Source organism: Sminthopsis crassicaudata, chromosome 1, assembly GCF_048593235.1.
Source record: "Sminthopsis crassicaudata isolate SCR6 chromosome 1, ASM4859323v1, whole genome shotgun sequence".
Classification (NCBI taxonomy): domain Eukaryota; kingdom Metazoa; phylum Chordata; class Mammalia; order Dasyuromorphia; family Dasyuridae; genus Sminthopsis; species Sminthopsis crassicaudata.
In genome coordinates, this window is record NC_133617.1 from 354,300,742 (window position 1) to 354,327,175 (window position 26,434).

At 34.0% G+C, this 26,434-nt stretch overlaps 1 protein-coding gene across 7 annotated transcripts in view; it reads left to right on the plus strand.

Moving 5' to 3' along the window:
- The window catches only part of KIAA1328 (KIAA1328 ortholog), a 525,281-nt gene extending 499,377 nt beyond the window's left edge, over positions 1-25,904 (plus strand). For 6 of the 7 annotated variants that reach the window (XR_012484390.1, XR_012484391.1, XM_074279230.1 and 3 more), the window contains one exon: positions 25,296-25,904. Coding sequence is in view for 5 of the 7 variants with exons in the window: in XM_074279230.1 (XP_074135331.1) it covers positions 25,296-25,503 (208 nt within the window). In the remaining 2 variants the exon portion in view is untranslated. Of the gene's footprint in view, positions 1-8,843; positions 10,489-25,295 lie in introns of those variants that run through there. The other variant, XM_074279232.1, reaches the window with a different exon arrangement.
- Positions 25,905-26,434: the final 530 nt, after the last annotated feature.

The window sequence follows — 26,434 nt, forward strand, 5'->3', positions numbered from 1 at the left end:
GTAGATATAATTGTTAAACTACTGTCAATGATCTCTGAAAAATTACAGACACCAGGTAGGACTAAGGGCAAGCTTATCCAGATATATGTATAAAAAAAAAAGGTAGGAGAAGAATGGGGTATGTTAATTACAGATTAGTGAATTTAAATCTGATTTCTGGCAATATTCTTGATCGTGTTGAGAAAGCTTGACATTCTTTCTTTTTCTCATATTTTTATTCTCAGCATTTAAAATAGTGCCTGGCACAAAATGAATAAATGTTTTGTTGACAGTCATCTACTTTCTAATCCCAATCTACGTTTCTCTTAGTCTAGCCTCTGATCTCATAAGTTTTTTCAACTATCATATGACATTGCTGATTCACTGAACATGCAAATATTTACAGCATTCCCCAGATCTATCAGTTTAGTAACACTATGAAAATAAAATGAAATAGGTCTAGGTTGACATGACCTGTTCAATTTAAAGCCATGACAGCTCTTTACAATTGCTGCTTCCATTTTTAAATGTTTTCTACTCATCATTTAATAACATGTTCAAGAATATTGCCAGAAATCAGATTTAAATTAACTAATCTGTAATTTACATATCCCATTCTTCTCCTACCTTTTTTTTTTTTTTTTTTAAACATATATCTGGATAAGCTTGCCCTTAGTCCTACCTGGTGTCTGTAATTTTTCAGAGATCATTGACAGTAGTTTAACAATTATATCTACCAGTTCTTTAATTTCCCTGGGACACAATCACATTCTTCTACTACCCAACCTCCTAACATTGTTAAGATTTTTCTCCTCTACCTTTTCAGATTCTTTTTATTCTTTGTTTTCACATTAAACCTCTTCTACTGGTTTTTTTTTCATGTTTTCTCTATGATAACCTGGAAAGTGAAGAGGTGAATCTCAAACAACTTTTATCTTCTTTTCTCAGAAAAAGACTGACCTACTCTTTAGCATTAACAAGTTACTGGGCCTTGGCAAAAATATAAACATTACACATTCTGTGACTGCAAGATTCTCCCTGCTGTTCAGGGACTTGATATATGAATTTTGTAGGGATTGAGACTGAACTCTCTTTCAAGAAGCCTAGAGAAAAAGTGAGAGAGATGTCATGGAAGGAAGTGACATTTACAATGAGGTAGATTATAATCATTCCTTTATTTTCCAGGATTGGTAGAAGTCTCTTTTCTGTTCACTACATGCCTTTTAATAGACATGTTTAAGTTTAATAACCTAATATTTGCAGGGAAACTGTAGCTACCTATTGAGAACATGAAACAAATCAAATTCAGATATTACTAGAGTCTGAATGAACTATGGAAGAAAACTGAGTCATTATTGAATTATTATTGAGAACTGTTCAACATTAAAATTGAAACCCTATCTTTATGAGCTCTGTGTGAGAATTATGCCATTTCTGAACCATGGTTCATCTGGTCTGTTCTTCATTTTGCTAGATTTTATTCAACCTCAGGTACTTTCAGTCAGGATGCTACAGAAGATTACTGGCACTTTTTTCCAATGCTACATTTTGTATGGAACAGTTTAAAATTTCAAAACATTTTTTATTGTTTTTGATAAGAACAAAACTAATATTCTTTGACCAACTTTTTGCCCTTTGATGTTTATGTAGTTCTTTAGTAAAGGAGGTGACCTAGTGTCAGTACTTCCAGAATTTCTTCACTATGAGCAGCCAGCAACATCAGCATCTGGGCTGATATCCTATGTATTAACAAAATCTGATTTTTGTTAGATAACAAAGCTAGTGTTGTTCTCTCCTATTCTTATTTTTAAAATTTTATTTTATTCTGAATTGCCAAATAAAATTGAGCATTTCTCTTCCTGCCATCTTAATATAGACTTTTGAATAGGCTTCATATCTGTCTCAGAGGAAGTCTCGCCACTCTCATTTAGTTGCCACGTAGACAAATAGACTTTTCTAAATTTGGGTAACTAATAGAAATTAAAGTAAAATGGCAGAGGCAATAAATGTGAGATTACATGGGAACTGAAGGATAGTAATATCTAATGACAGTACTTGTTTTATATATACCCATCTCACAAGTACAGAATGTTTATGACTTTAGTAAATTTAGTCATTTTTCCTGTTGGAAAAATTTTACTGATGTTTCTTAAGTATCAAATTTGTTTGGTATTGTTGTTTGGTAGCCAGAAGCAAATGATTTGATTAGTATACACTATAGCATAATACCAATATGCACCTAACCACCTTGTCTGTTGTCAGCTCTACAGCCGAAGGGGATAACCTCTTTTTGTGCCTGTTCTAGTTTTCAAAATTCTCACTTAACTAGAGCTGGGCCTGTAGCAACAAAAATTCATTGACTTTTATGGTATTTTGAGGACTCTGAAGTAAAATTTGTGAAGACAATAATAGCTTTCTTAAGACATAAAACCAGAAGGAAAGGGAGGAGGGATGTAATATTCTCTCTAAAATGTAATGTTCTCTGTTGAGGTTTTCTTGGGGTCTCTGGGAACAGCCTTCTTTTCAGTTCAGTAATCACCACACGAGTAGCCAGGGATTAAAGTCCAAATCCTTTATTGTCTCTTTCAAAGTCTTGTCTCCTCAACTTGGGGGCTTGGCTAGTTTTTTTCTGGAGGCCGTCTGGATCTTGGTTTCAGTGGAGAAACAAAGAAGGACAGTCTGACACCACTTCTGTATCTTCCCCAGTTCTGATTCTGGCTGAGTTTGTCCGTGCTTATATGGTCTCTTAACAAAGGTGTGAATCTTGTGGAACTAGAGTAAGTACTAAGTACATATACTGAACTAGAGAACTGTTAAACACCATGCTAAATTAGATAACTATTGTCTTATCAATTCCACTGACTTAGTACCTTGTGAGAATCCTTTGTTTCAAGTTCAGAGTTCTGGCCGATAAAAGAGGGAAAGGGACAAAGGAAAGGGAAAAGGAAGGAAGGGATATAATTTAGATATTAATTATTATATATTATATATTAATTTAGATATTATTATATATTATACTAATTTATAATATTTGTAAATATTATCCCATTTGATCTTTATAGTAGCCCTAAAAGTTAGGTGCTGTTATGACCCCTGTTTTATAATTGATGAACCTGAGCCAAATAGAGTCTGAATGAGGGCCAACTTAGGTCTTCTTGATTCCAAGCTCAGCACTCTGCCCATTGTACTACCTACAGGCCTCAAGAAGGAAAACTGTCCAAAGTGTGGAATCTTGGAAAGGCTGTTTCCAAAACTGTTTGGCAATGCTTAAAGACAGTGTTACCATCCAAGAAAGAAAAGGTATAACATTTCCCTCTTGTGACTTAAACTTGCCTAAACACATCTCTCTGAACTCTATTGTTCAGAAAACTACCTTGCCCATGTCTCTAGGATTAAATAGCTGAGTTAGTGAGAAATAGAGAGAAACTAAAGAAAAAAGTTGGAATGTCAAGATTATATACATCTTGACCTTATATAGTCTCCCATTTATATTTTCTTAGAAAACTCCAAATTGTTTTCCAGAACAATTGGATTGATTTAGTATCCCACTGTCAATGAAAGAGCATACCTATCTCCTTCCAGACACTTCAGTATTACTCATCTTTTATCATGTTTATCAACCTAATAGACATAAGACAGGGAAAGGGGGAATAAACATTTATATAGGGCCTACTATGTGCCAGGCATTCCACTAAGTGCTTTATGAATATTATCTCATTTGATCCTTACAATAATCCTCTGGGGAAAGGTACTATTATCCCTATTTTACAATTAAGGAAATGGAGGCAAACAGGTTAAGCAATCTTGTCCAAGCTCAAAACACCAGTAAATGTCTGAAGCCAGTTTTCACTCAGGTCTTCCAGGCTCCAGGCCCAGTGCTCTCCCCACCAGTTCAGAGTTATTTTCCTTTGCAATTAATTTATTAGTCATTTAGAGCATTTTTTTTTTGTTATGGTTGTTGATAGTGTGCATTTCTTGTGTAGAAAACTGTATCATTTGATCACTTACCCACTGGAAAATAGCTTTTGATTTAGAATATGTCCATTTCCCATATATCTTAAATGTCAGACAACTTTCACAAATATTTCATATGATTTCCTCACCTTCCCTACCCAGTTTTTCTCCTTTCATTTTAACAGCAATGATGTCTTAATGCAAAAACTTAAAAGAAAAATTTAAATAACCTACATTATCTGTATCTCTTACAAATATTACCATCTCTTCTTTTGGTTAAACGAATTGTCCTTCTAATCACAGGCCTGAAATGTGCCTCCTTCCATTTGCCTTTTTTTTTTTTTTTTTAATAATGTGATAACCTTTTGGAGCTTCTTGTATATATACAAGATGTTAATCTTAACCTATTTTTGCCATATTGCTTTACTGTTTTCCCAGTAGTTTTTGCAAAAATGGAGAGTATTTCCCTAAGTAATTTATATTTTAGGTTGTATTGAACATTGGTCTACTATGCTTGATTAATTCTGATTCTTGGTTTTAGTATATCCCACCATTTATATTTTTAATGAATTTCAAAGAGTTTTATAGATTATTGCTTTATAATATAGATTAATATCTACAATATATTTTGAGATGCCATGTCCCCCTCATTCCTACTTTTTTCCCCTCATTTTCTTTCTTGAGATTCTAGACTCTTTAGTCCTCTAAATGAACTTTGTAATTCTTTTATCTAGTTTTTTTTTTTTCTGGATTATAAGATCATAGATTTAGAATTGGAAGGAACAAAATGACTACTCCTACAGTAATTTAATTGGTGAAACACTAAATCTAAAAATAATATAGGTAGTATGATCATTTTTATTATATTGACCAAGAGTAAGACTATCTCCAATTACTTAACCCTTCCTTTATTTCTATAATTGTATTTATATAAATCACTAGTGTGTTTTGGAAAGTAAATACATAAATATTCTTATCTGCTTCATACCTATTTTGAATGGAATTTTTCAATCTTGTTTTTCTTATATACCCTGCTTTATTCAAGTTATTAATCAGTTCAATTAGTTTTTCACTGATTTTGGTGGGGGGAGTTTCTAGATAAAACCATCACATCATCTGCAAATGAATGTTTTTCTCTTTGATGATATTTATGTCTTTATTTTTCTTATTGTTAGATCTAGTATTTGTAAAATTATGACACAAAGTAGCAAGAGGAGGAATTCTTAACTTTCTATCATGCTAATGAGAAAAGTTTCTTGTGTTTTTCCATTGCAAATAATGCTAGCCTTGGTCTTAGATGTATATTTTTTTATCATATTAAAGAAAAGTCTTTCCATGCTTTTTAGAATTTTTTACATAAATGAAAGTTCTTGTTTCTAGTGACATAATTATAAGCCACACTCTTATTAATCTTCTTTTCCTAACCAAATTATTCTCATACTATCACTTCCCAATACAAATCTCAAAGAATTTCTCTTGCATTTCTCAGATAATTCAGACTTTTACTTTGGTATAAATAAGAAATTTATTCAATTCTTTTATTTAGTCATTTATTTAGTTAACATTTCCACAGCTTCTATATACAGAGCTATCAGTGTATTTGGGGTGAAGAGAATAGAACAAAATGGAAATATAAAGGAAGTCCATTCTCCTCTACTTTACCAGCTGTGAAATCAAGTGCAAAAATTTTCAGGTTCTTTATTTGTAAAAATGAGATAGAGGGAGGGAGGGCATGTAAAGAACTTCCAAGATCCATTCCAACTCTGATAACCTTTGAATGAATAATGAACAAAGGATTTGATCACAGAGCTGATAATGTAGTTGAGGAGGTAGCATGCCCATAAAAAAATGACAGAGCAAGATACAATAGAATCATTACATGATAGAAGAGAATTAGAGTCTAAAATTAGCCTGTCAGAGTCAGTCAAAATTACCCTTTCATGAAAATCCCTTAAATTGCCCATAAAGTTGTCTATATTATTGTAACTATGAAATCTGATGGTCATGGAGGGAAGGAGGAGAAAAGTGTTGGGGGAAGATGGAAGAAAGTGGTAGAGCCTTCTCTAAATAGCCACACTGGCTTGCCAAATTCCCTTACTTATATTAATCCAATATGTCAGAAATTATAAAACTTAGAAACTTACTAGAAATGTTGTAGAGAAGACTGGCACTGTCCACTGAGGAAGAAGTGCTGAAGTGAGACATCACCTCAGTTCCTGTGATATATCCCAAATGCTGGAATCCACTAGTAGCCCATGAAGGGAAGGGACAAGGTCAATGTAGAATACTGAAGACCCATTCTCTGGTAGCACCGAATGCATTATTTTCTTTATGTATTATTTCTCTTGTCACATAAAAAGCTTATATGTTAAAATGCAAATATAATGCTACACCTTCCTATAACAATTGGCCACAAACTAAAGTTTCTTTCTCTTCTTATGTCTTTCTATTACTTCATTATTGTTTGTAGCCTGTTTCTTTTAATGATCTCTCCTATTCTCAGAAAAGACCTCTTCCAATCAGTTCGTATTTATTACATTCTCACAATACCCAGCCCTGTCCTAGGCACTGATGTGAGTGGAGGGTGGGGATGGAAGGCTTGAGCTTCAAAGAGCTCACACTTTCTTTAGCTGGAAAGACAAAATTGGTACATTTAAACAAAGAATAGTATAAGACAGTATGAGATCAAATGCTAGATTATGTGGTTCAGAATTGTGAATGCAGCAGAACTCCACAGGAATAGCAAAGATGAAGGGAGAAGTGTAGACTGAAATAATTTGAGAATAACATGTGGCTTACTTGTGCTCTCCCCTCATAGTGTGTAAGAAGGAGCTTACTTGTTAAGTACTGCCCAGTGCCAGGCACTATGCTAAGCACTTTATAAATTCTATCTCATTTGATCCTCACAACAACCTTGAGAGATCAGTACTATTATTATTTCTCCTTCATAGATGAGGATACTGAGGCAGTATATATATATGTATATATATGGTAAGTGACCTGTGTAAAGTCACACAGCCAGAAAGTATCTTAATCTGTACTAAACTCAGGTTTTCCTGACTTCAGACCCAGTACTGAACTGCTTCTGCAAGAAAGAGAAAGCAAATAGGAAAAATCTGAAAATCAGATAATGGCACAGACTTTATTTGTGTTGTTTTGTTTTTATTAAATATCTTTCTCAACATGTTAAATTAAAAGCTTGACTCAATCAAATTAAGACAAAAACATGATGCAGGATGTGAGATGAACCATACAGAAGAACTAGTTCCTGCTTCGATCTTTTAGGGTTGAGCAACACATTGGCCTTTCCCTAGGCTGATAACACTTCAGATTTCAGATGCCTTGCCTCAGTTCAGAGTGCTACCCTAGTGGAGAAATTTGGGAGCAAGGACAACAGTTATCCTTTGTGCCTTTTGAAGACCAGTATATGCTGGAGGCAAAACGAATCACAGCGTGTAGCACTAACAAGGAAGACTCCCAAGGGCATAAATAGGCCATAGCAACCAATTTATACTGGTTCCCTTGGGTTTACAATGTTGACATTGCAGGGAGAGGGGTCACATGAGCTGTTTTCTTTTTAGCATTCTGTCTGAGATAAACCAGTTAAAGGAAGCTTGACACCAATGGACTTAGGAATAGGAGGTTCCTATTGCTAGAACACACTGGGTGCTTCAAAAAACAGTCTAATTGTGGATCCAAACAAATTGTATCCCCCTTTTGAATCATCTGATTACAGGAAAAGCATCAGTTCTGGGGTCAGACCATACTAGATCACCTTGATTGTTGTTGTTCACTTGTTTCAGGCCTGTCTGACTCTTTGTGATCTCATTTGGGGTTTTCTTGGCAAAGATACTAGAATAGTTTGACATTTCCTTCTCCAAGATCACCTTGATTACCTCCAGCCAAACCTTGTCTGATGTCACCTCAGCAATCTAAGGCTCATTGGCTGCTTGGGGAGCACAATCTGATAAAGGCACTTCTCTTTACTGGTATTTAATGCTTAATCCTAAGTGAATTTTTTTTTCCTTATTGCATATGTAACTCTGCTGTCAAATAGGCTGATTTCTAATAATCTTTGCTATTTGCTTCTCTTTAATCTGTCAAATAATTTGGCCTTCTTGATAGCAGAAATGCTATAAAACTTAGATAAACTTGCTAGTAAAATTAGCTGTGAGGTGCTGCTGAATTCCAGGAACCTGCATCCTACAAACCTATTTGCTCCTCCCCCACCATGTAATCTGTGATTGAATATGGCTTCTGGAGAAATGGAATTTTTATGATACCTGCACAGCCATGAAGATAAGTATTTGTATTTTGGGGTAGATTAATTTGTTGGAGAGAAATGTAGGTGTGGTTAATAAAAGCAAGTAGGTTAGCTAGTTTGTGAATTATTGTGTGTGAATTATTGTGTGTGTGTGTGTGTGTGTGTGTATGTGTATATATATATATATATATATATATATATATATATATATATATATATATATATATATATATATGTACATAGAGATTCCTATGTCAAATATTTTTTAGGATAGGAGCTAGGTTAAAAAATGAAAAACACTTCAACCATATAAAGATGTAAAAACTATTCTTAAATGAGTTGTATAGCCATAACTTTAGTTTCTTAAGTAGTTGACTTAAAGCTAATGATAAAGAAATAATCATGCCCCTTTCTTCAGACTGAACTTTATAAAATATATTATATAGGGATGCATCAGATTACCTAGGATGTATTTACCTACTTGTAACATACCACTTTTTAACTATCAATATTATTACTTATCTAGATGATAATCACCTAATTTATTCTGCTTTTTTTAAACAAAATATTAAATTTTGTATCAGATCCTATTTCCTTTCCTTTTGATTTTAAAAACTTCTGAATTATCCTTTATTGTATTGTTTAGAAATTGGAGATTATATGGGGGAAAAATGAATACTATAATCAAATTCAAGAAAACAGAGAGAAAAACTGGAAAATAGAAAGAAAGAATGAAAGAGAAGAGAGAGAAAAAAAAGGAAGGAAGAAAAAGAAGGAGGGAAGAAGCAACAAAACAAAACAAGCATGATAGCTTTTTTATCCATTCATTGAGAATACAAAGGGTATCTCTTCCCCCAGCCCTTTATAAGCATGAAATTGGTTCAAAGATGGAGAACTTAGTATTTGTATCTGATAAAACCCAGAGAAGTCCCATGTGAAAAAGAGAATTAGTGCCAGCAGTATCACTACCCCATCTCTAAAGTTCAAATGAAGCTGCTTCCCTGAGCCTGATACAGATTTGTACTCTATATAGACAAATTTTCCTGTAAACAATTCCAGTCTTTGGTTTTGCAACTTAAATACAGATTTTTTTTTTGGTTACACACAGGGTGGGTTTTTCTTCTGAATGACAGAAATAATTGTGTTGGAAATAAAAGTGGTCTCCTTGACACTGTGAGAATAAAACATGTGAAAGAATTTCTAATAAGAAGATCAGCCCCACCATAGGAGTAGAATTACAATGAGCTCAGTTTTCATTGCTTAGAAAACTCAATGGCATTACAATGCTTGGGGTGGTATTCATATCCTGCCTGAGACTTTGGAGAAAGGTTTTATATCTGATGAGCTACACAATTTATAATCATCATATATGGAAATGTGCAAAAAACTCACTTTGCCAATAGCAAGGCTTGTCTAATGAGAGGCAGCATGGTTTAGGGGAAAAAAGACTGGGCTTAGATTCAGAAACCTTGGTTTCTAGTCCTAATTCTGACATTTAATATCTGACATGGTATATCAGAAAGAATATTTAGATTTCAGTCACTCAATCAACAAGTATTTATAAAACATGTTACATCCCAGTCACTATTCTAAGGTGCTAGGGATACAAGTACAAAGAATGTAACAGTTCTTACAAGAACCTTACATTCTCATGGAAACAAGTATATATTTTAAAAATAGAAAAAACACCAAGAGTGTGTATATATGTGAGGAAATTAAATACAAGGCAATTGGAAGGAGGGGCACTATTCATTAGGCAAATAAGACTTCAATAAGAAAATGGTGTCTAACCACCTCCTGAAAGGTGATGTTAAGAAATAAGTATATTCCAGAGCATGGGCCAGTAAAAATGCAACAAAACTGAATATAGAGTATCACAGATAAGAAAAAAAAATAGGTCAATTTAGCTAACTTGCAGAGTAAACATGATGTCAATGAGGATACAAAATAAGTTGGGATCAGGTTGTACAGAATTTTTAAAGCCAAACAGAGAAGGTTGAGTTAAAAGCAAGGATTTTGCTGAGCTCTCCATCAGACTTCCCCAAATACCTTTAAATAATGACTCTAAACTAATTCTAGAGCAGCAAAACCCACAGAAAGATTTGAGTGAAATAATTTTTCAGCCTAAGACAATTTCAAGGTTTACAGAAAAGGATTTTTGTACCAGCGTGGGGGGGTACAGGTCAAGCTGCATCAACATAGATCTGGTCCCAGCTGACCTTAGAACAACAGAACCAGTGTCAGCAATGTTGGTGTCTAGACTTCTCAGCCCACAGACTAAAGGCATCACACAACTGGTCAGAAGAAACTATACAAGGATCCCCTTGCTGGCACCAGGGGCTGGAGTCTGTTGTGTGGCCTGTCCTATTCACAATCTAGGTCATAGTTTTGGGTTTTACTCCCAGTGCAAGGATAAATACTAGCAAACAAAGTTTGCTAACCCCTGGTTCCTGGGTTTAAAAGAGTGCTTGTGGTTGCTCACAAATCAGTGTACAGGGGCAGCTAGGTGGCGCAGTGGATAGAGCACCAGCCCTGAATTCAGGAGGACCCGAGTTCAAATTTGGCCTCAGACACTTCCTAGCTGTGTGACCCTGGGCAAGTCACTTAACCCCAGCCTGGGGGGGTGGGGTGGGAAATCAGTGCACAGTACAGGAAATTAGTAAATATACTTCTCTATAGATCATACTACTTTGGAAGAGCTCAAAACTTACAGGTTCCCAGAATTAGCTCAGAAAACAGCAGTACAAAACAACCTGAAGCTTGGAATAATGCCTTCTTCACTTGGGAAGCAGAATTCCACTTTAGCAGAGAGTTAAGACAAGAAATAGGATGGACAATGAGCAAACAACAGAAGAAAATTCTGACCATAGAAAATTACTGTGGTGGAACATATACTCAGATCAAAACATATATTCAGAAGAAGATAACAAAATCAAAATTCCTTCAGAACCTCTAAGAAAAATACAAATTCATCTCAGGTCATGGAAGAACTCAAAAAGAATTTTAAAAATCAAGTAAGATGGTAGAGGGAAAATTCAGAAGAGAAATGAAAGTAATGCAGGAAAATCATGAAAAAAGTCAACAGCTTGGTAAAGGAGGTACACAAAAAAATAATAAAATAATACCTTAAAAATAGAATTGACCAAATGAAAAAAATTATATTAAAAATTTGTGAAAAAGAATTACCTAGGGGCAGAGCCAAGATGATGGAGATGACAAATGTTTCTCTCTGACCTTCTTTACAACCCTCAACAATAATTACAAAATCCAGCCTCTGTCTGGACAGGCAGAACCCCAAAAATGTTGGAAGTGCAACAAATTATCAGCAGAAGATAATTTCAAAGATCACCAAAAAAGGTCTGTTTCAATTGGAAATGGGAGGGAGGCAGCCAGGGCAACTAGTACAAACCCAGCGCAGACAGCTCAGAGTCCCAGGGCAGAGAATTTATGGGAGGGAACAGACCAGAAAAGATCTGTTTCAATAAGAACTGGGAGAGAGGTAGCAAAACACAAACAGCTGATCACAAACGCCAGTGCAGTCAGAGCAGAGCCCCAGGACAAAGCAGTCTCATTGTGGTGGTGCTGTGACCTCCAGGAAGTGGGAGAGAGATAGTGAGGCCCAGGCAGCTGACCACAAATGCCAGCACAGACAACCCAGAGTGCTGGAGCAGTGCAGTCTCAGAGTACCTGAGAAAACTTCGACCATAAATAACCAACCAGGGCAGACAGCACAGAGCCCCGGGGCATTTCTGACAACTCTCAAGTGCCAGACCCAGCACCAGGAGTGAGTCAGCACTAACCCAACACAGCTGCAGTTGCTTGGAAAACTTCTCCTGCCCTAAAGGCAGACCTTAACTTAAAAAAAAAAAAATGAGTAAAAATGTGAAGAGGATTCTAACAATTGATAGCTTTTATGGTGAAAGAGAAGAACATATTTCAAACCCTGAGATTAAAGGCAGATTGTCTCCAGATGAAGCTCCGAGGGATGAAATAACCTGGTCCCCATCACACAAGGCTCTTCTAGAAGAACTTAGAAAGGATCTTTAAAGAGAGATGGAGGAAAAATGGGGAAAGGAAATGAAAGCCTTGCAAGAGAGTCTGGAAAAGTAAACACAGAATAGACATAATGATATATAAAAAGCATATAACTCGTTAAAAAGATAGATTTGATAAACTGGAAAAAGAAAGCAACTCCCAGAAAAACAGAATTTGTGAAACAGAAAAAATAACTTCTTGAAAAACAAAATTTGTGAAATGGAAAAAAATTCCATAGAACAAAACAATTCATTCAAAAATTCAATTTGACAAATACAAAAAGAAGTTAAAAAAAAAGTAAACAAAGAAAATAACACACAAATTCAGAATTGAGCAAATGGAAACATGACTCAATAAGGCAACAAGAATCAATCAAGCAAAACCAAAAAAAAAAAAAAATGAAAAAATGGGGAAAAAAGTAAAATACATAATGGAGAAAACAACCGACCTGGAAAATAGATCTAAGAGAGACAATCTAAGGATTATTGGACTCCCCAAAAACCAGATGAAAAAAAGAGCCTAGACACTATTTTTTTAGGAAATCATGAAAGAGAACTGCCCAGACATCCTAGGAACAGAAGGTAAAATAGACATTGAAAGAATTCATTGATCAGCTATAGAAAGAGATCCCAAAATTAAAACTTCAAGAAATATTGTGGCTAAATTCCAGAACTATCAGACCAAGACAAAAATATTGCAAACAGCCAGAAAAAAAAAATTCAAATACTGAAGAGCCACAATAAGGATCACTCAGGATCTAGCAGCTTCCACATTAAAGAATCTAAGGGCCTAGAATCTGATATTCTAAAAGGCAAAGGAACTTGGTATGCAGCCAAGAATAACTTACCAGCCAAACTGAGCATTTTCTTCCAGAGAAGAAGATAGGCATTCAATGAAATAGGTGAATTACATTTATTTCTGACAAAAAAAAAAAAGAGCTAAACAAAAAGTCTGACCTCCAAATATAGGACTCAAGAGAAGCATTAAAAGGTAAAAAGAATTCTTGAGAACTGTATTTCTGTTACGGGTATACATAAAGAGTACATGTCTAATTTGGTTTACTGTTATAAAGAAGGATCTAGAGGTGGAAAGGAAATTATACCAGAAAAAGGGAAAAGTGGAGGTACTACATCTCATGAAGTGACAAAAGAAACCTATTATGTCTGAGGGAAAGAAGGAAGGGGGAATGATCATAGTGTGAATCTTACTCTCATCAGAATTGGCTCAAAGAGAAAATATTAGACATATTCGGTTTACAGAGAAACTTCCCCCACCTCACTGAAAAGTGGAAGGGAAAAAGTGAAAAGGGAAGGGGTAGGATAAATAGAAGGGAATATAGAAATTGTAAGAGAAATGTTTAAGAAAAGGTGGAGGGAGGATTCTAAAAAGGGAGGGCTGTGTGAAGCAAGTGATGCTCATAAGTTTAATACTGGGGAGGGAGAGTAAGGGAAAAGGAAACAGAAAAACATGATCTGGAGTTAACAAGATGGCAGGAAATACAGAATTAGTAATTTTAACCATAAATGTGAATGGGGTAATCTCCCCCATAAAGTGGAGGCAGATAGCAGACTGGATTAAAAACCAGAATCCTACAATATGTTGTTTACAGGAAAAACACTTGAAGCAGGGCAATACATACAGAGTAAAGGTAAAAGTCTGACTCTGTAAAAGTCTGGAGCAGAATCTACTATTTTTCAGTTGAAGTAAAAATAGCAGGGGTAGCCATCCTGATCTCAGATCAAGCAAAAGCAAAAATTGATCTAAGTAAAAGAGATAAGGAAGAGCACTATATCTTGCTACAAGGTAGCATAGATAATGAAGCAATATCAATACTAAACATATATGCACCAAGTAGTATAGCATCTAAATTCCTAAAGAGTTAAGAGCTGCAAGAAAAAAATAGACAGCAAAACTATAATATTGAGAGATTGCAACTTTGTACTCTCAGAACTAGATAAATGAAACCACAAAATAAATAAGAAAGAAGTTAAAGAAGTAAATTGAACACTAGAAAAGTTAGGTATGGTAGATATTTGGAGAAAACTAAATGGAGACAAAAAGGATTACACTTTCTTCTTGGCAGTTTTTGGAACCTATATAAAAATTGACCATATATTAGGATATAAACACCTCAAATACAGAAAGGCAGAAATAGTAAATGCCTCCTTTTCAGATCACAATGTAATAAAAATTGCATTCAATAAAAAGCCAGGGGAAAATAGACAAAAAAGTAATTGGAAACTAAATAACCTCATCCTAAAGAATGAATGGGTAAAACAACAAATCATAAACACAATTAATAATTTCACCCAAGAGAATGACAATAATGAAACAACATGCCAAAATGTGTGGGATGCAGCCAAATTGGTAATAAGGGGAAATTTTATATCTCTAGAGGCCCACTTGCATAAAATAAAGAGAAAATCAACGAATTAGGCTTGTAACTAAAAAAGCTAGAAAAAAAGCAAATTAACCCCCCTCCCAATCAAACACTAAACTTGAAGTTCTAAAAATAAAAGGAGAGATTAATAAAATTGAAAGTAAAAAAACTATTGAATTAATAAATAAAACTAAGAGTTGGTTCTATAAAAAAATAGATAAACCCTTGGTAAATTTTATTAGAAAAAAGAAAGAGGAAAATCAAGTTGTTAGTCTTAAAAATGAAAAGGGAGAACTTGCCACTAATGAAGAGGAAATTACAGCAATAATTAGGCTTTACTTTGCCCAACTTTATGCCTATAAATTTGATAAATGAAATGATGAATACCTTCAAAAATATAGGTTGCCTAGATTAATAGAGGAAGAAGTAAATTGGTTAACTAGTCCCATTTTAGAAAAAGAAATAGAACAAAATATTAATTCCCTAAGAAAAAAATCCGCAGGACCAGATGGATTTACATGTGAATTCTACCAAACATTTAAAGAACAATTAACTCCAATGCTATATTTGAAAAAATAGGGAATGAAGGAGTCCTGCCAAATTCCTTTTATGACACAGACATGGTATTGATAACTAAACCAGGTGGGAAGAAAACTGGAAAAGAAAATTATAGACCAATATCCCTAATGAACATTGATGCAAAAATCTTAAGTAAAATATTAGCAAAAAGATTACAGAAAATCATCCCCAGGATAATACACCATGACCAAGTAGGATTTATATCAGGAATGCAGGGCTGGTTCAATAGGAAAACTATTAACATAATTGACCATATCAATAACCAAATTAACAAAAACCATATGATCATCTCAATAGATTCAGAAAAAGCATTTGATAAAAATCCAACATCCATTCCTATTAAAAACACTTGAGAGCATAGGAATGAATGGACTTTTCCTTAAAATAATCAGTAGCTTCTATTTAAAACCATCAGTAAGCATCATATGTCATGGTGATAAACTGGAACCATTCCCAATAAAATCAGGAGAGAAACAAGATTGCCCACTATCACCATTACTATTCAATATTGTGTTAGAAATGTTAGCTTTGGCAATAAGAGATGAAAAAGAGATTAAAGGAATTAAGAGTAGATTATGAAGAAACCAAATTAATACTCTTTGCAGATGATATGATGGTATACTTAGAGAACCCCAGAGATTCTACTAAAAAGCTATTAGAATCCACAACTTTAGCAAAGTTACAGGATACAAAATAAATCCACATAAATCATCAGTTTTTTATACATCACTAACAAAATCCAATAGCAAGAGATACAAAGAGAAATTCCATTCAAAACAAATGTCAAGAGTATAAAATATTTGGGAATCTATCTGCCAAGGAAAACTCAGGATCTATATAAACAAAACTCTAAAACATTTTCCACAAAAAAAAGTCAGATTTAAAAAACTGGAAAAATATTAAGTGCTCTTGGATAGGTCAAGCAAATATAATAAAGATGGCAATACTACCTAAACTAATCTATTTATTTAGTGCTATACCAATCAGACTCCCAAAAAACTATTTTAATTATCTAGAAAAAAAATAACAAAATTCATCTGGAAGAACAAAAGGTCAAGAATTTCAAAGGGAACTAATGAAAAAAAAAATTAAATGAAGGTGGCCTAGCTGTACCAGATCTAAAACTATATTATAAAACAGTGATCACCAAAACCATTTAGCATTGGCTAAGAAATAGATTAGGTGATCAGTGGAATAGGTTAAGTTCACAGGACAAAATAGTCAATAACTATAATAATCTAGTGTTTGACAAACCCAAAGACCCCAACTTTTAGGATAAGAATGCTGGGAAAATTGGAAATTAGTATGGCAGAAATTTTGACCCATTGACCCATACTTAACTCTGTACACCAAGATAAGATCAAAATGGGTTCATGATCTAGTCATAAAGAATGAGATTATAAATAAATTAGAAGAACGTAGACCTGTGGAAGAGGAAGGAATTTGTGATGAAAGAAGAACTAGAGATCATTATTGAGCACAAAATAGAAAATTTTTATTATATCAAGTTAAAAAGTTTTTGTACAAACAAAACTAATGCAGATAAGATTAGAAGGAAGCAATAAACTGGGAAAACATCTTTACAGTTAAAGGTTCTGATAATGGCCTCATTTCCAAAATAGAGAATTGATTCAAATTTATAAGAAATCAAGCCATTTTCCAATTGATAAATGGTCAAAGGATATGAAAAATTTTCAGATGATGAAATGGAAACTATTTCTTCCAATATGAAAAGTTGTTCCAAATCACTATTGATCAGAGAAATGTAAATTAAGACAACTCTGAGATACCACTCCCTATACACCTGTCAGATTGGCTAAGCTGACAGGAAAAGATAATGATGAATGTTGGCGGGCATGTGGGGAAACTGGGACACTGTTATATTGTTGGTGGAATTGTGAACAGATCCAACCATTCTGGAGAGCGATTTGGAACTATACTCAAAAAGATGTCAAACTGTGCATACCCTTTGATCCAGCAGTGTTACTACTAGGCTTATACCCCAAAAAGATATTAAAGAAGGGAAAGGGACCTGTATATGCAAGAATGTGCATAACAGCTTTTTTTGTAGTGGCTAGAAACTGGAAATTGAATGGATGCCCATCAGTTGGAGAATAGCTGAGTAAATTGTGGTATATGAATGTTATGGAATATTATTGTTCTGTTAGAAATGACTAGCAGGATGAATACAGAGAGGCTTGGAGAGATATACATGAACTGATGCAAAGTGAAATGAGGAGAACCAGGAGATCATTATACACTTCAACAATACAATATGAGGATCAATTCTGATGGAAATGGCTATCTTCAACAATGAGAGGATCCAAATCAGTTCCAATTGATCAGTAATGAACAGAACAAACTATACCCAGCAAAAGAACACTGGGAAATGAGTGGGGACCACAATATAGCATTTACACTCTTTCTGTTGTTTGCTTGCATTTTTGTTTTTCTTCCCAAGTATTTTTATCTTCTTTGTAAATCCGATCTTTCCTGTGCAGCAAGATAACTGTATAAATATGTATACATATATTGGTTTTAACATATACTTTAACGTATTTAACATGTACGGGACTACATGCCATCTATGGGAGGGGGTGGATAGAAGGAGGGGAAAAGATGGAACAGAAGTTTCTGCAAGGGTCAATGTTGAAAAATTGCCCATGCATATGGTTTGTCAATAAAAAAGCTATAATTTAAAGAAATAATTTTAAAAAGAAAAAGAATTTCCTAAAAAGTAGAATTAACCAAATGGAAAAGGAGGTACAAAAGCTCACTGAACAAGATAATTACTTAAAACTTAGAATCAGGAAAGTGGAAACTTATTACTTTATGATGCATCAAGAAATAATCAACAAAGTCAGAAGAATGAGAAAATAAAAGAAAATATGAAATACATTGGAAAAATAACTGACCTGGAAAATGGATCCATGGAAATAATTTAAGAATTATTGAATTACCTGAAAGTTATGATTAAAAAATAAAAGAGCCTAGACATCCTCTATCATATCAAGGAAAAGTACTCCTAGAAACAGAGAGTAAAACAGAAATTAAAAGTGTCCATTGGTAACTCCCTAAAAAAGATTCCCAAATGAAGACCAAAAAATATTATGACCAAATTCCAGATCTCTCAAATCAAGGAGAAAATACTCCAAGCAGCCAATAAGAAGTGATTCAAATATAGTTGAGCCATAATCAGGAAAACACAAAATTTAGTAGCTTCTACTTTAAGGATCAGAGGGCTTGAGATAAGATATTCTTGAGGGAAAATGAGCTAATATGTCAACCAAGAATCTCCTACCCAGCAAAGTTGAGTATAATCTTCATAAGAAAAAAAAAGTAGATATTCCAGGATATAGAGAATTTTCAAACATTCTTGATGAAAAACCATAGCTGAAAATATGACTGTCAAATTACAAGATACAAAAGAAGCATAAAAAAATAAATAGGAAAGAGAAATAATAAAGGATTCAATAAGGTTAAATTGTTTATATTTCTACATGGGGAAATTATAACTGCTAAAACTCTCATTATTAGAGTAGTTAAAGGAATATACATTAACCAAAAGCAGAGATGTGAGTTTAATGTGATAACATGATTATCTAGAAAAATATAATTAATGGATGAGAAAGAAGAATGCAGTGGGAGAAGGAGAAAGGAAAAAGTAGAATGGGATAAATTATCTGACCAAAAAAGAGTCCTGGAAAAGATTTTACAGTGGAATGAGAAATGGGAGAAGTGGGGAAGAGAGCACATTAACCTTTGTGTTTATCAAAACTGACTCAAAGAGGGAATAATATATACACCCAGTTGGATGTAGAGATCTAATCATATAAGAAAATAGGAAAGGAAAAGAATGGGATATTACTGATAGAAGGGAAAGATGTTTGGGGTGATAAAAATCCAAAGTAAAACACTTTTGAGAATGAATAGAGTAAAAGGCAAGAGAGTAGGATAAACAGTTGGAAACAGGATGAAGTGAAATACAAAGGTGGTAATCATTACTATGAAAAAAAATTTACAATGAATTTATCTGATAAACACTATTTCTCAAACAAAAAAAAATTGAGTCAAATTTCTAGAAATAAGTTCTTCAATTGATAAATGATATGAACAGGTCATCTTCAGATAAAGTAATTAAACCAATCTATAGTCATATAAAAATGCTCTAAATCACTATTGATGAGAGAAATCCAAATTAAAACAACTCTGAGCTATTACCTCACACCTATCAAATTGGCTAATTTGATAGAAAGGAAGACTGACAAATTATGGAAGGTATGTAGGAAAAATTAAAAGACTAATGTACTATTGCTGAAGTTGTATACTAATTCAGCTATGCTGGAGAGCAATTTGGAACTATTCCCAAAGGAATATAAAACCATGCATACCCTTGACTCCTAAGTCTATATTCCAAAAAGATAAAAAACAAAAAGGAAAATGCTCAAATATTTATTGTAGCTCTTTAGTGGTGTCAAAGAATTGGAAATTGAGGAGATGTCCATCAACTGTGTAAAGCCTGAACAAGTTGTTATATATGATTGTGATAGAATACTACTGTACTTTAGAAACAGGATGCTCTCAGAAACACACAGAAATACTTTCATGAACCTGATGCAAAGTGAAATGAGCAGGATTAGGAGAATATCATACACAGACACAGCAACATTGTATAATGATCTACTATGAATGACTTAGCTATTTTTAGCCATAAAATGATCCAAGATTGTTCTGTAGGATTTATGACAAAAGATACTGTCCATCTCCAGAGAAAAAACTGGGGTAGATCCTGAATTCAGATCAAAAATGTCTTTTCTTTCCTTTTTTGTTTTTCTTGGGTTTTTTTTTTTTGCCTGTTTTCTTTCACAGAATGACTTACATGCGACTACACATGTATACCCTATGTCAAATTGCTTGCCTTCTCAGTGAGGAAGGGAAGGGAGGAAAGGGATAGAAAGAATTCAAAATTTGAGGGGAAAAAAGAAATATTAAAATTGTTTTTATATGTAATTAAAGAAATATTAAAAATATTAAATAAGTTTTTTAAAAGAAGAAGAAAGATCATTTCATTGTAATGGCAATTAAAGTCTTTAGAGTTGAGTAGAGAATTCCATAGCCAAAAGTGTGCTTAAAGAAACTTCTTGATCAGTAATGTATAGAATGAACTAAAATCAAGAGAATTGATGAAGTGACCAATGGCACTGTTGTAGTAATCTAGTTAAGAGGTTATGAGGGCTGAACTAAAGAGTATTTGTATGAGTGGTAAAGGGAGAATAGATATTTGTATGAGAGATGGTGTAAAAGAAGAAATGGTAAAATTTGGCAACTGATTATATATATAATGAAATGACATGGAGAAATTGAACATAACCCCAGGGTTATGAACTGAAAGACTGAAAGGATGGCAGTGCCTTTGACAGAAATAGGAGATTTTGGAAGAGGAGAAGGTTAACGAGGGAAAGATACAAATATGTTCTATAGTATGAAACTGAAACTTGGGGGAGAGACTGAGACTGCATAAAGTTTGCTGCATAGATATGATAGTTAAACTTGTAAAGCTAATTTCAGTAGAGTATAGAGGGAGAAAAAAAGACCCAGGGTGGAACCTTGGGGAACAGTAATAAAAATTTATATGAATTTTTAAAAAAACAGTAAGGGAGACTGGGAAAGAATGGTCAGACAGGTAGTAGGGTACCAAGAGTGAGTGGTGGCACAAAAGCTGAAAGAGTATTGAAGAGAGGGAAGCCAATAGTGTCAAATGCAATAAATAAGTCAAAAAGAATTGGAAATGAAAAAAGAATACCAAATATGGTAAGTCAGATTGTTAGTAATTTTGAAGAGAGCAGTTTCAGTTGAGTGATGAGGTCAAAAAAAAAATTTTGCAAAGGCCTGAAAAAATAAGTGAAAAGTGAGGAAGTGGATGTAGCCAGTGTAAATAGCTTTGTCTTCTTTTTAAAATAAATTTTATTTATTTCATTTAAATATTTGAAAATTATAGTTTTAACTTCTTTTTTTTATTTGAGTTCCCTATTCCCAAAGGGCTTTAAAACTGTGTTTCCACTGGGTCTATATCCTAAAGAAATCATAAAAAAGGGGAAAGAACCTATGTGTGCAAAAATGTTTGTAACAGTTCTTTTTGTAGTGGCAAGGAATTTGAAATTTAGTGGATGCCCATCAGTTGGGGAATGGCTGAATAAATTATATGTGTGTGTATGTTTGTGTATGTATATATATATATATATATATATATGTATATATATATATATATATGTATGTGTATATATACGTATATATATACATATGTGTATATATATGTTATGGAATATTATTATTCTATAAGAAATAATCAGCAGGATGACTTCAGAAAGGCCTGGAGACTTAACATGAACTGATGCTAAGTGAAATGAGGAGAACAAGGAGATCATTATACATAACAACCACAAGATAATACGATGATCATTTCTGATGGACATGATGAGGTAATTCAGGCCAGTTCCCAATTTATGATAGAGATAGCCATCTGCATCCAGAGAGAGGATTGTGGGGACTGAATATGGGTCACAATAGAGTATATTTACTTTTGTTGTTGTTTGCTTGATTGTGTTTTTCTTTCTAATTTTTTTCCCTTTTAATCTGATTTTTCTTTTACAGCATGATAAAAGTGGAAATATATTTATAGAAATAGCACATGCTTAACCTATATTAGATTACTTATGTCTAGGGGAGAGGGAAGAAGGGAGGGAGGAAGAAAAATTTAGAATACAAGGTTTTTTCAAGGGTGAATATTGAAAACTATCTTTTCATGTATTTTGAAAAACAAAAAGCTATTATTATAAATATTATAAGTAATATTATAAAAAGTAAATTTTGAGTTCCATTGGGGGTGGAGTAGAGGAACCTTGAAGAGAGGGGGAAAAAAGATTTGAAATAGTTTCTGTGAGTAGTTAGGGAAATCAATTAGGAATGAATAAAAAGAATGCTTTACTTCAATGAGGGTCTAGATGAAATTGGAAAACACAAATTTGAAGTATACCAAGTCGAAATGGTTGTGAATTTTTTTTTAGATTTTTTTCAACAACTCATGAATAGAAGCAAACTATGCAAATGGAAGTAATCAAAGGCTGAAACTTAACAAGAGAAGATGATGATAGGACAAAGGGGCAAAGAATTTGAGAACAGAGGATAGGGTGGGGTTGAAATTATTAACTATTGAATTAAGGATATCTAGTTTGAATATGTCCAGTGGACAGTGTGTGATGCGAGACTGAAAATTAAGGGAAGAGAAAGAATTAGAAGGAGAGAATGAAACAAGATCAAAGGTAAATGACCTGAAAAGTATACTGAAAGGTGGAGGAAATAGAAGTTTGAATGGGGGCAAAAGTTCAGGTGTAAGAGGGAGTATAAAGCATAGGGAGAAGAAGGATGAGAATGAGGGTAAATATAGTTTCTAGTTACAGAAGTAGAAATAATGGCAAATTCTACTATGTTACCATACTTATGTGTTGTTAAAGTGAAATAAAGGAGTAATGCTTAAGGAGGTTAAAGAAATTGAAGGTTTAGGAGTTGTGAAAAAGAGAAATATTTTCAGTTGGGTGCTAATCTCCTTGGGAAAGAGTGGGGCATGATCATATCAGTGTTATTCCCCAACCCAAAGAGAAAGGTCATCTTTTATGAGCTTAAAATTCCCTTTTGAGCCAAATGTTATCTGAGACTTTACATTCACCTTATGTGTATTGGTTTTTACATTTTCATTATTTCATGTCTATTATCATGCAATAGAAGAGCAAGTTCTTATTATTGCCTCAGAAGACACTTATAATAGACAGTATAGCACAGAAGGGTTTACAAGGAGCACCCTGAATACCTCCCATAGACCCTCACTTGCACATTACAATACAGATGTACATATGCACCTTGGAAGGTAGAAAGAACCTTGGGATGAAGTATGGAGCAGATAGGGAAGTAGGTATGGGCAGACCCAGAAAGTGTTGTTGTTGTTGTAGTTAGTAGTAGTGGTGGTAGTAGTAGTTAATAGTGGTGGTAGTAGTAAGTAGTAGTAGTAGTATTAGTGTAGTAATGGTGATGGTGGTGATAGTAGTAATTGTAGTAGTAGTAGTAAGTAGTAGTAGTGTAGTAGTTAGTAATAGTAGTACTTAGTAGTAATAGTAGTAGTAGCAGCAGTAATAGCAGTAGCAGCAGCAACAGCAGCAGCAAAAGTCTCTAAATGAAATGTGATTAAGGAAAGAAAACCCCAATGGCAACAGGAGAGTTTGTACCTATTCCTAATAAATAATGTGTATTAATGAAAAGACTTAACACAGATAAAGATTATTTGGTTTATTTTGAATGAGGATTCTATATATTCACTCCATGAATCATTAGTTACTTGCTCCTATCCTAACCCAACATTGATGTATGGATACAAATCAATCCTCCAAGCTCCTTAGAGCCACTATTTCCCGGTCCTTTATATATTTAACTGACTTCTGTTGTTCCCTTTATCAAAGTGGGCTCAGATACAATTGTATCCAATCTTTCTATCCAGACTTCACTCTTCTCACCCTCTCAGTGTCTTAGGGTATGTCAGTTTCAAGAGTGCTATGGATATAAATGGAGGCTTTATATGCCTTTGTTGAGTGAGAGAAGGCAGTAGTGGAAATGGCCACATATTGAACTAGAGGTTCTTTCTCTTCTTATTTCCTAACTTCTCCTGGTTTTTCCTCTCGATTTTCTCCCTTGCCCTAACTGTTTTCCACACTGGAACTTTCAAAGACCCATATCCCTTTGACTTTTTTCACTACTGTCATTCATTTTCAGTAATTCTTTTAAGAAATATTTTGCTGGAGTCTTTTCTCATGAAAAACACTAGTATAAACACTGGATAAAACTTGGTTCACAAATAATTATAATAGAACACAGTTTATGGTAAATGCTCTAAGAGTCATTCATGGTATTATTGGAATTCTTTGGGTTAAGGGAAACCTTTATGGAGGAGGTGCTTGCATCTGAGTTTAAATTGTGGTAAAGGAAAGAACATTCCATGAGAATGATATAAAGAACAACTTGAATCAAGATTTGAAAGTAAAAAAGGACAAGTTATGTTAAAGGAATGACCAAAAGCTCAATTTTACTAGAGCATAAGAACATAATAAATAAATAAATAAAATAATCTTTGTGTTAATTCTTCTCTTTAATATATATTATGTATTAGGAATAAGTGCAAACTCTCTTTTTCTTACTGGGGTTTTGTTTGATTTAGCAACTTTTGCTACTACTGCTATTATTACTACTACTATGCTTTCTGGGTCCTCCCATGCCTACTTCCCTGTCTGCTCCAAACTTCATTTCAAGGTACATTTATACATCTGGAAATAAAACTGAAGAAAATGGGTTTTGGTCAAATTGTGAAAGATCTTGAATACTACCCAGAATTGTAAATAGGAATTAAATAGCATCTAGGGACTGAGTGATTATTCGATTTCCCAAGATTCTTATTTATTCCTTTTGCTTCTTTTTCACTGATGTCATTCATTCAGCATTTATTTCTTGATAACCATCAATATACAGGGTACAGAATAAGAACTCACTTTTTTGTTCACTAACAGATTTGGTGGAGGAAGAAGTTACATCTATTAGCCAAAATGAGGCTTTATTAGTGTCTAAAGATCCTATTATGACTTATAGTAAGAGGGGATCGGTGTATGATTCACAGCCTTCCTACTCTAGGGATGAATATAACCTGTCCTTAAATTAGAGGCTAAGAGGGTTGTATAATTGACCATGATATGATCTCCAAGTTGTCTTTTGACTTCAGTCAAGCTCTCCCCTTGATGAGATTGCTGGACAGAAAAATGGTTTCTCCTCTTTACTTTCTTTCTAAGATTAAATTGCCCAGTATCTCAAATCTAGTATTCACAAGAAAATAATTCAAAAACAGGCTTTTTTAAAGCCTTTTTTCTTGCTTAATTTTAACACAATTGCTCCTCCTGTCCAGCCCCCCATTATTGTGAGCCAGATTTTGCACAAAGCAATCCTTCTTTCTCTGGAAAGGAAATTTGCCTGTTCTAATGATTTGGGCATTTGTATGTGTTTTTTTCCTCACAGGTACAATACCTCCCTGTTGGACTTGGTCCATTCCCTGAGTCCCAGCTCTGCTCCTAGACCACGGCCATCTCTCTCAAGGGAAGCTTTTGCCTGGAATCACAGACCAGTCCAGGTTGGCCCTCGAAAGCTAGCCTGGACCTCAAGGGCATATAGTTTAAATGAAGATCTGGAAGAGAATCGGATCCTAGAAGACATTTTCTTCATTTGATGCTGGAACACAAGCTACAGAATTTCCACAGGAGTTAGGAATTTATGTCCCTGTCTCTAAAGTGGATTTGTTTCTCCACAAAAATCATTTAAAATTATTTGATTGAAAATTAACTGTCACACCTTTCATAAGGATCCATTTCACTAGCACCCTGATAAATTTGAAACTAAGAGATCATGCTAGTAATCTAAGGTTTGGTCAGTCCAATCAAAATGTGTTATATTTAAAAAATAGAATTTCATATGCTAAGAATGATAAAAAATTAACACAAGACATTAGAATCCATTGCATATCTGGCCTCATTTCCAGAATGTATTTCTCCTATACACAAAGAAAAATTCGGTTTTGTTCAAACATCATTCTTTAATTAAAAAGCACTTTTATAACAGGCTATTCTAAAAGGACAGGCTCTTTTACATTCTCTGTTTCTCTCATCACCAGCTGGTTTTCACATCAATTCATTTAATTTTGAAGCTGAGTTTTCTAAGCCTTAGTAAAAGAGGGTTCCCTTTCTTATTCCCAGCAACACTAATGGACAAGCCCTAAGAAAGCTCAGCAGGAAATAGCCTATAAATGTCTACTATCTGCCAAGAGCAACCCATAGGAATAAATGAGGAAAGAATATGTCAGTCCTCTGAAATACACAATAATATATGAATGGATACTATAGAAACCTAGAAGCATTGGATGGTTGCCACTGAAGGCAGGGGAAAAATCTGAAGAGGAAATAAAACTGAAGCAATTTTCCTACCAGTTTATGCTATTTGGTGGTCACTACAGTTTCCCATGGGCATTATGTAAGACTAATCTTTCTACGTATAATTTTGTTTAAATTGGAAGTCTCTGGGGTATAATTTCCCCACTAGTATTTAATTATGCACATAGAATCTGTTTGAGTTCAACCAGATGTTCTCTTATATGCTTCATGCAT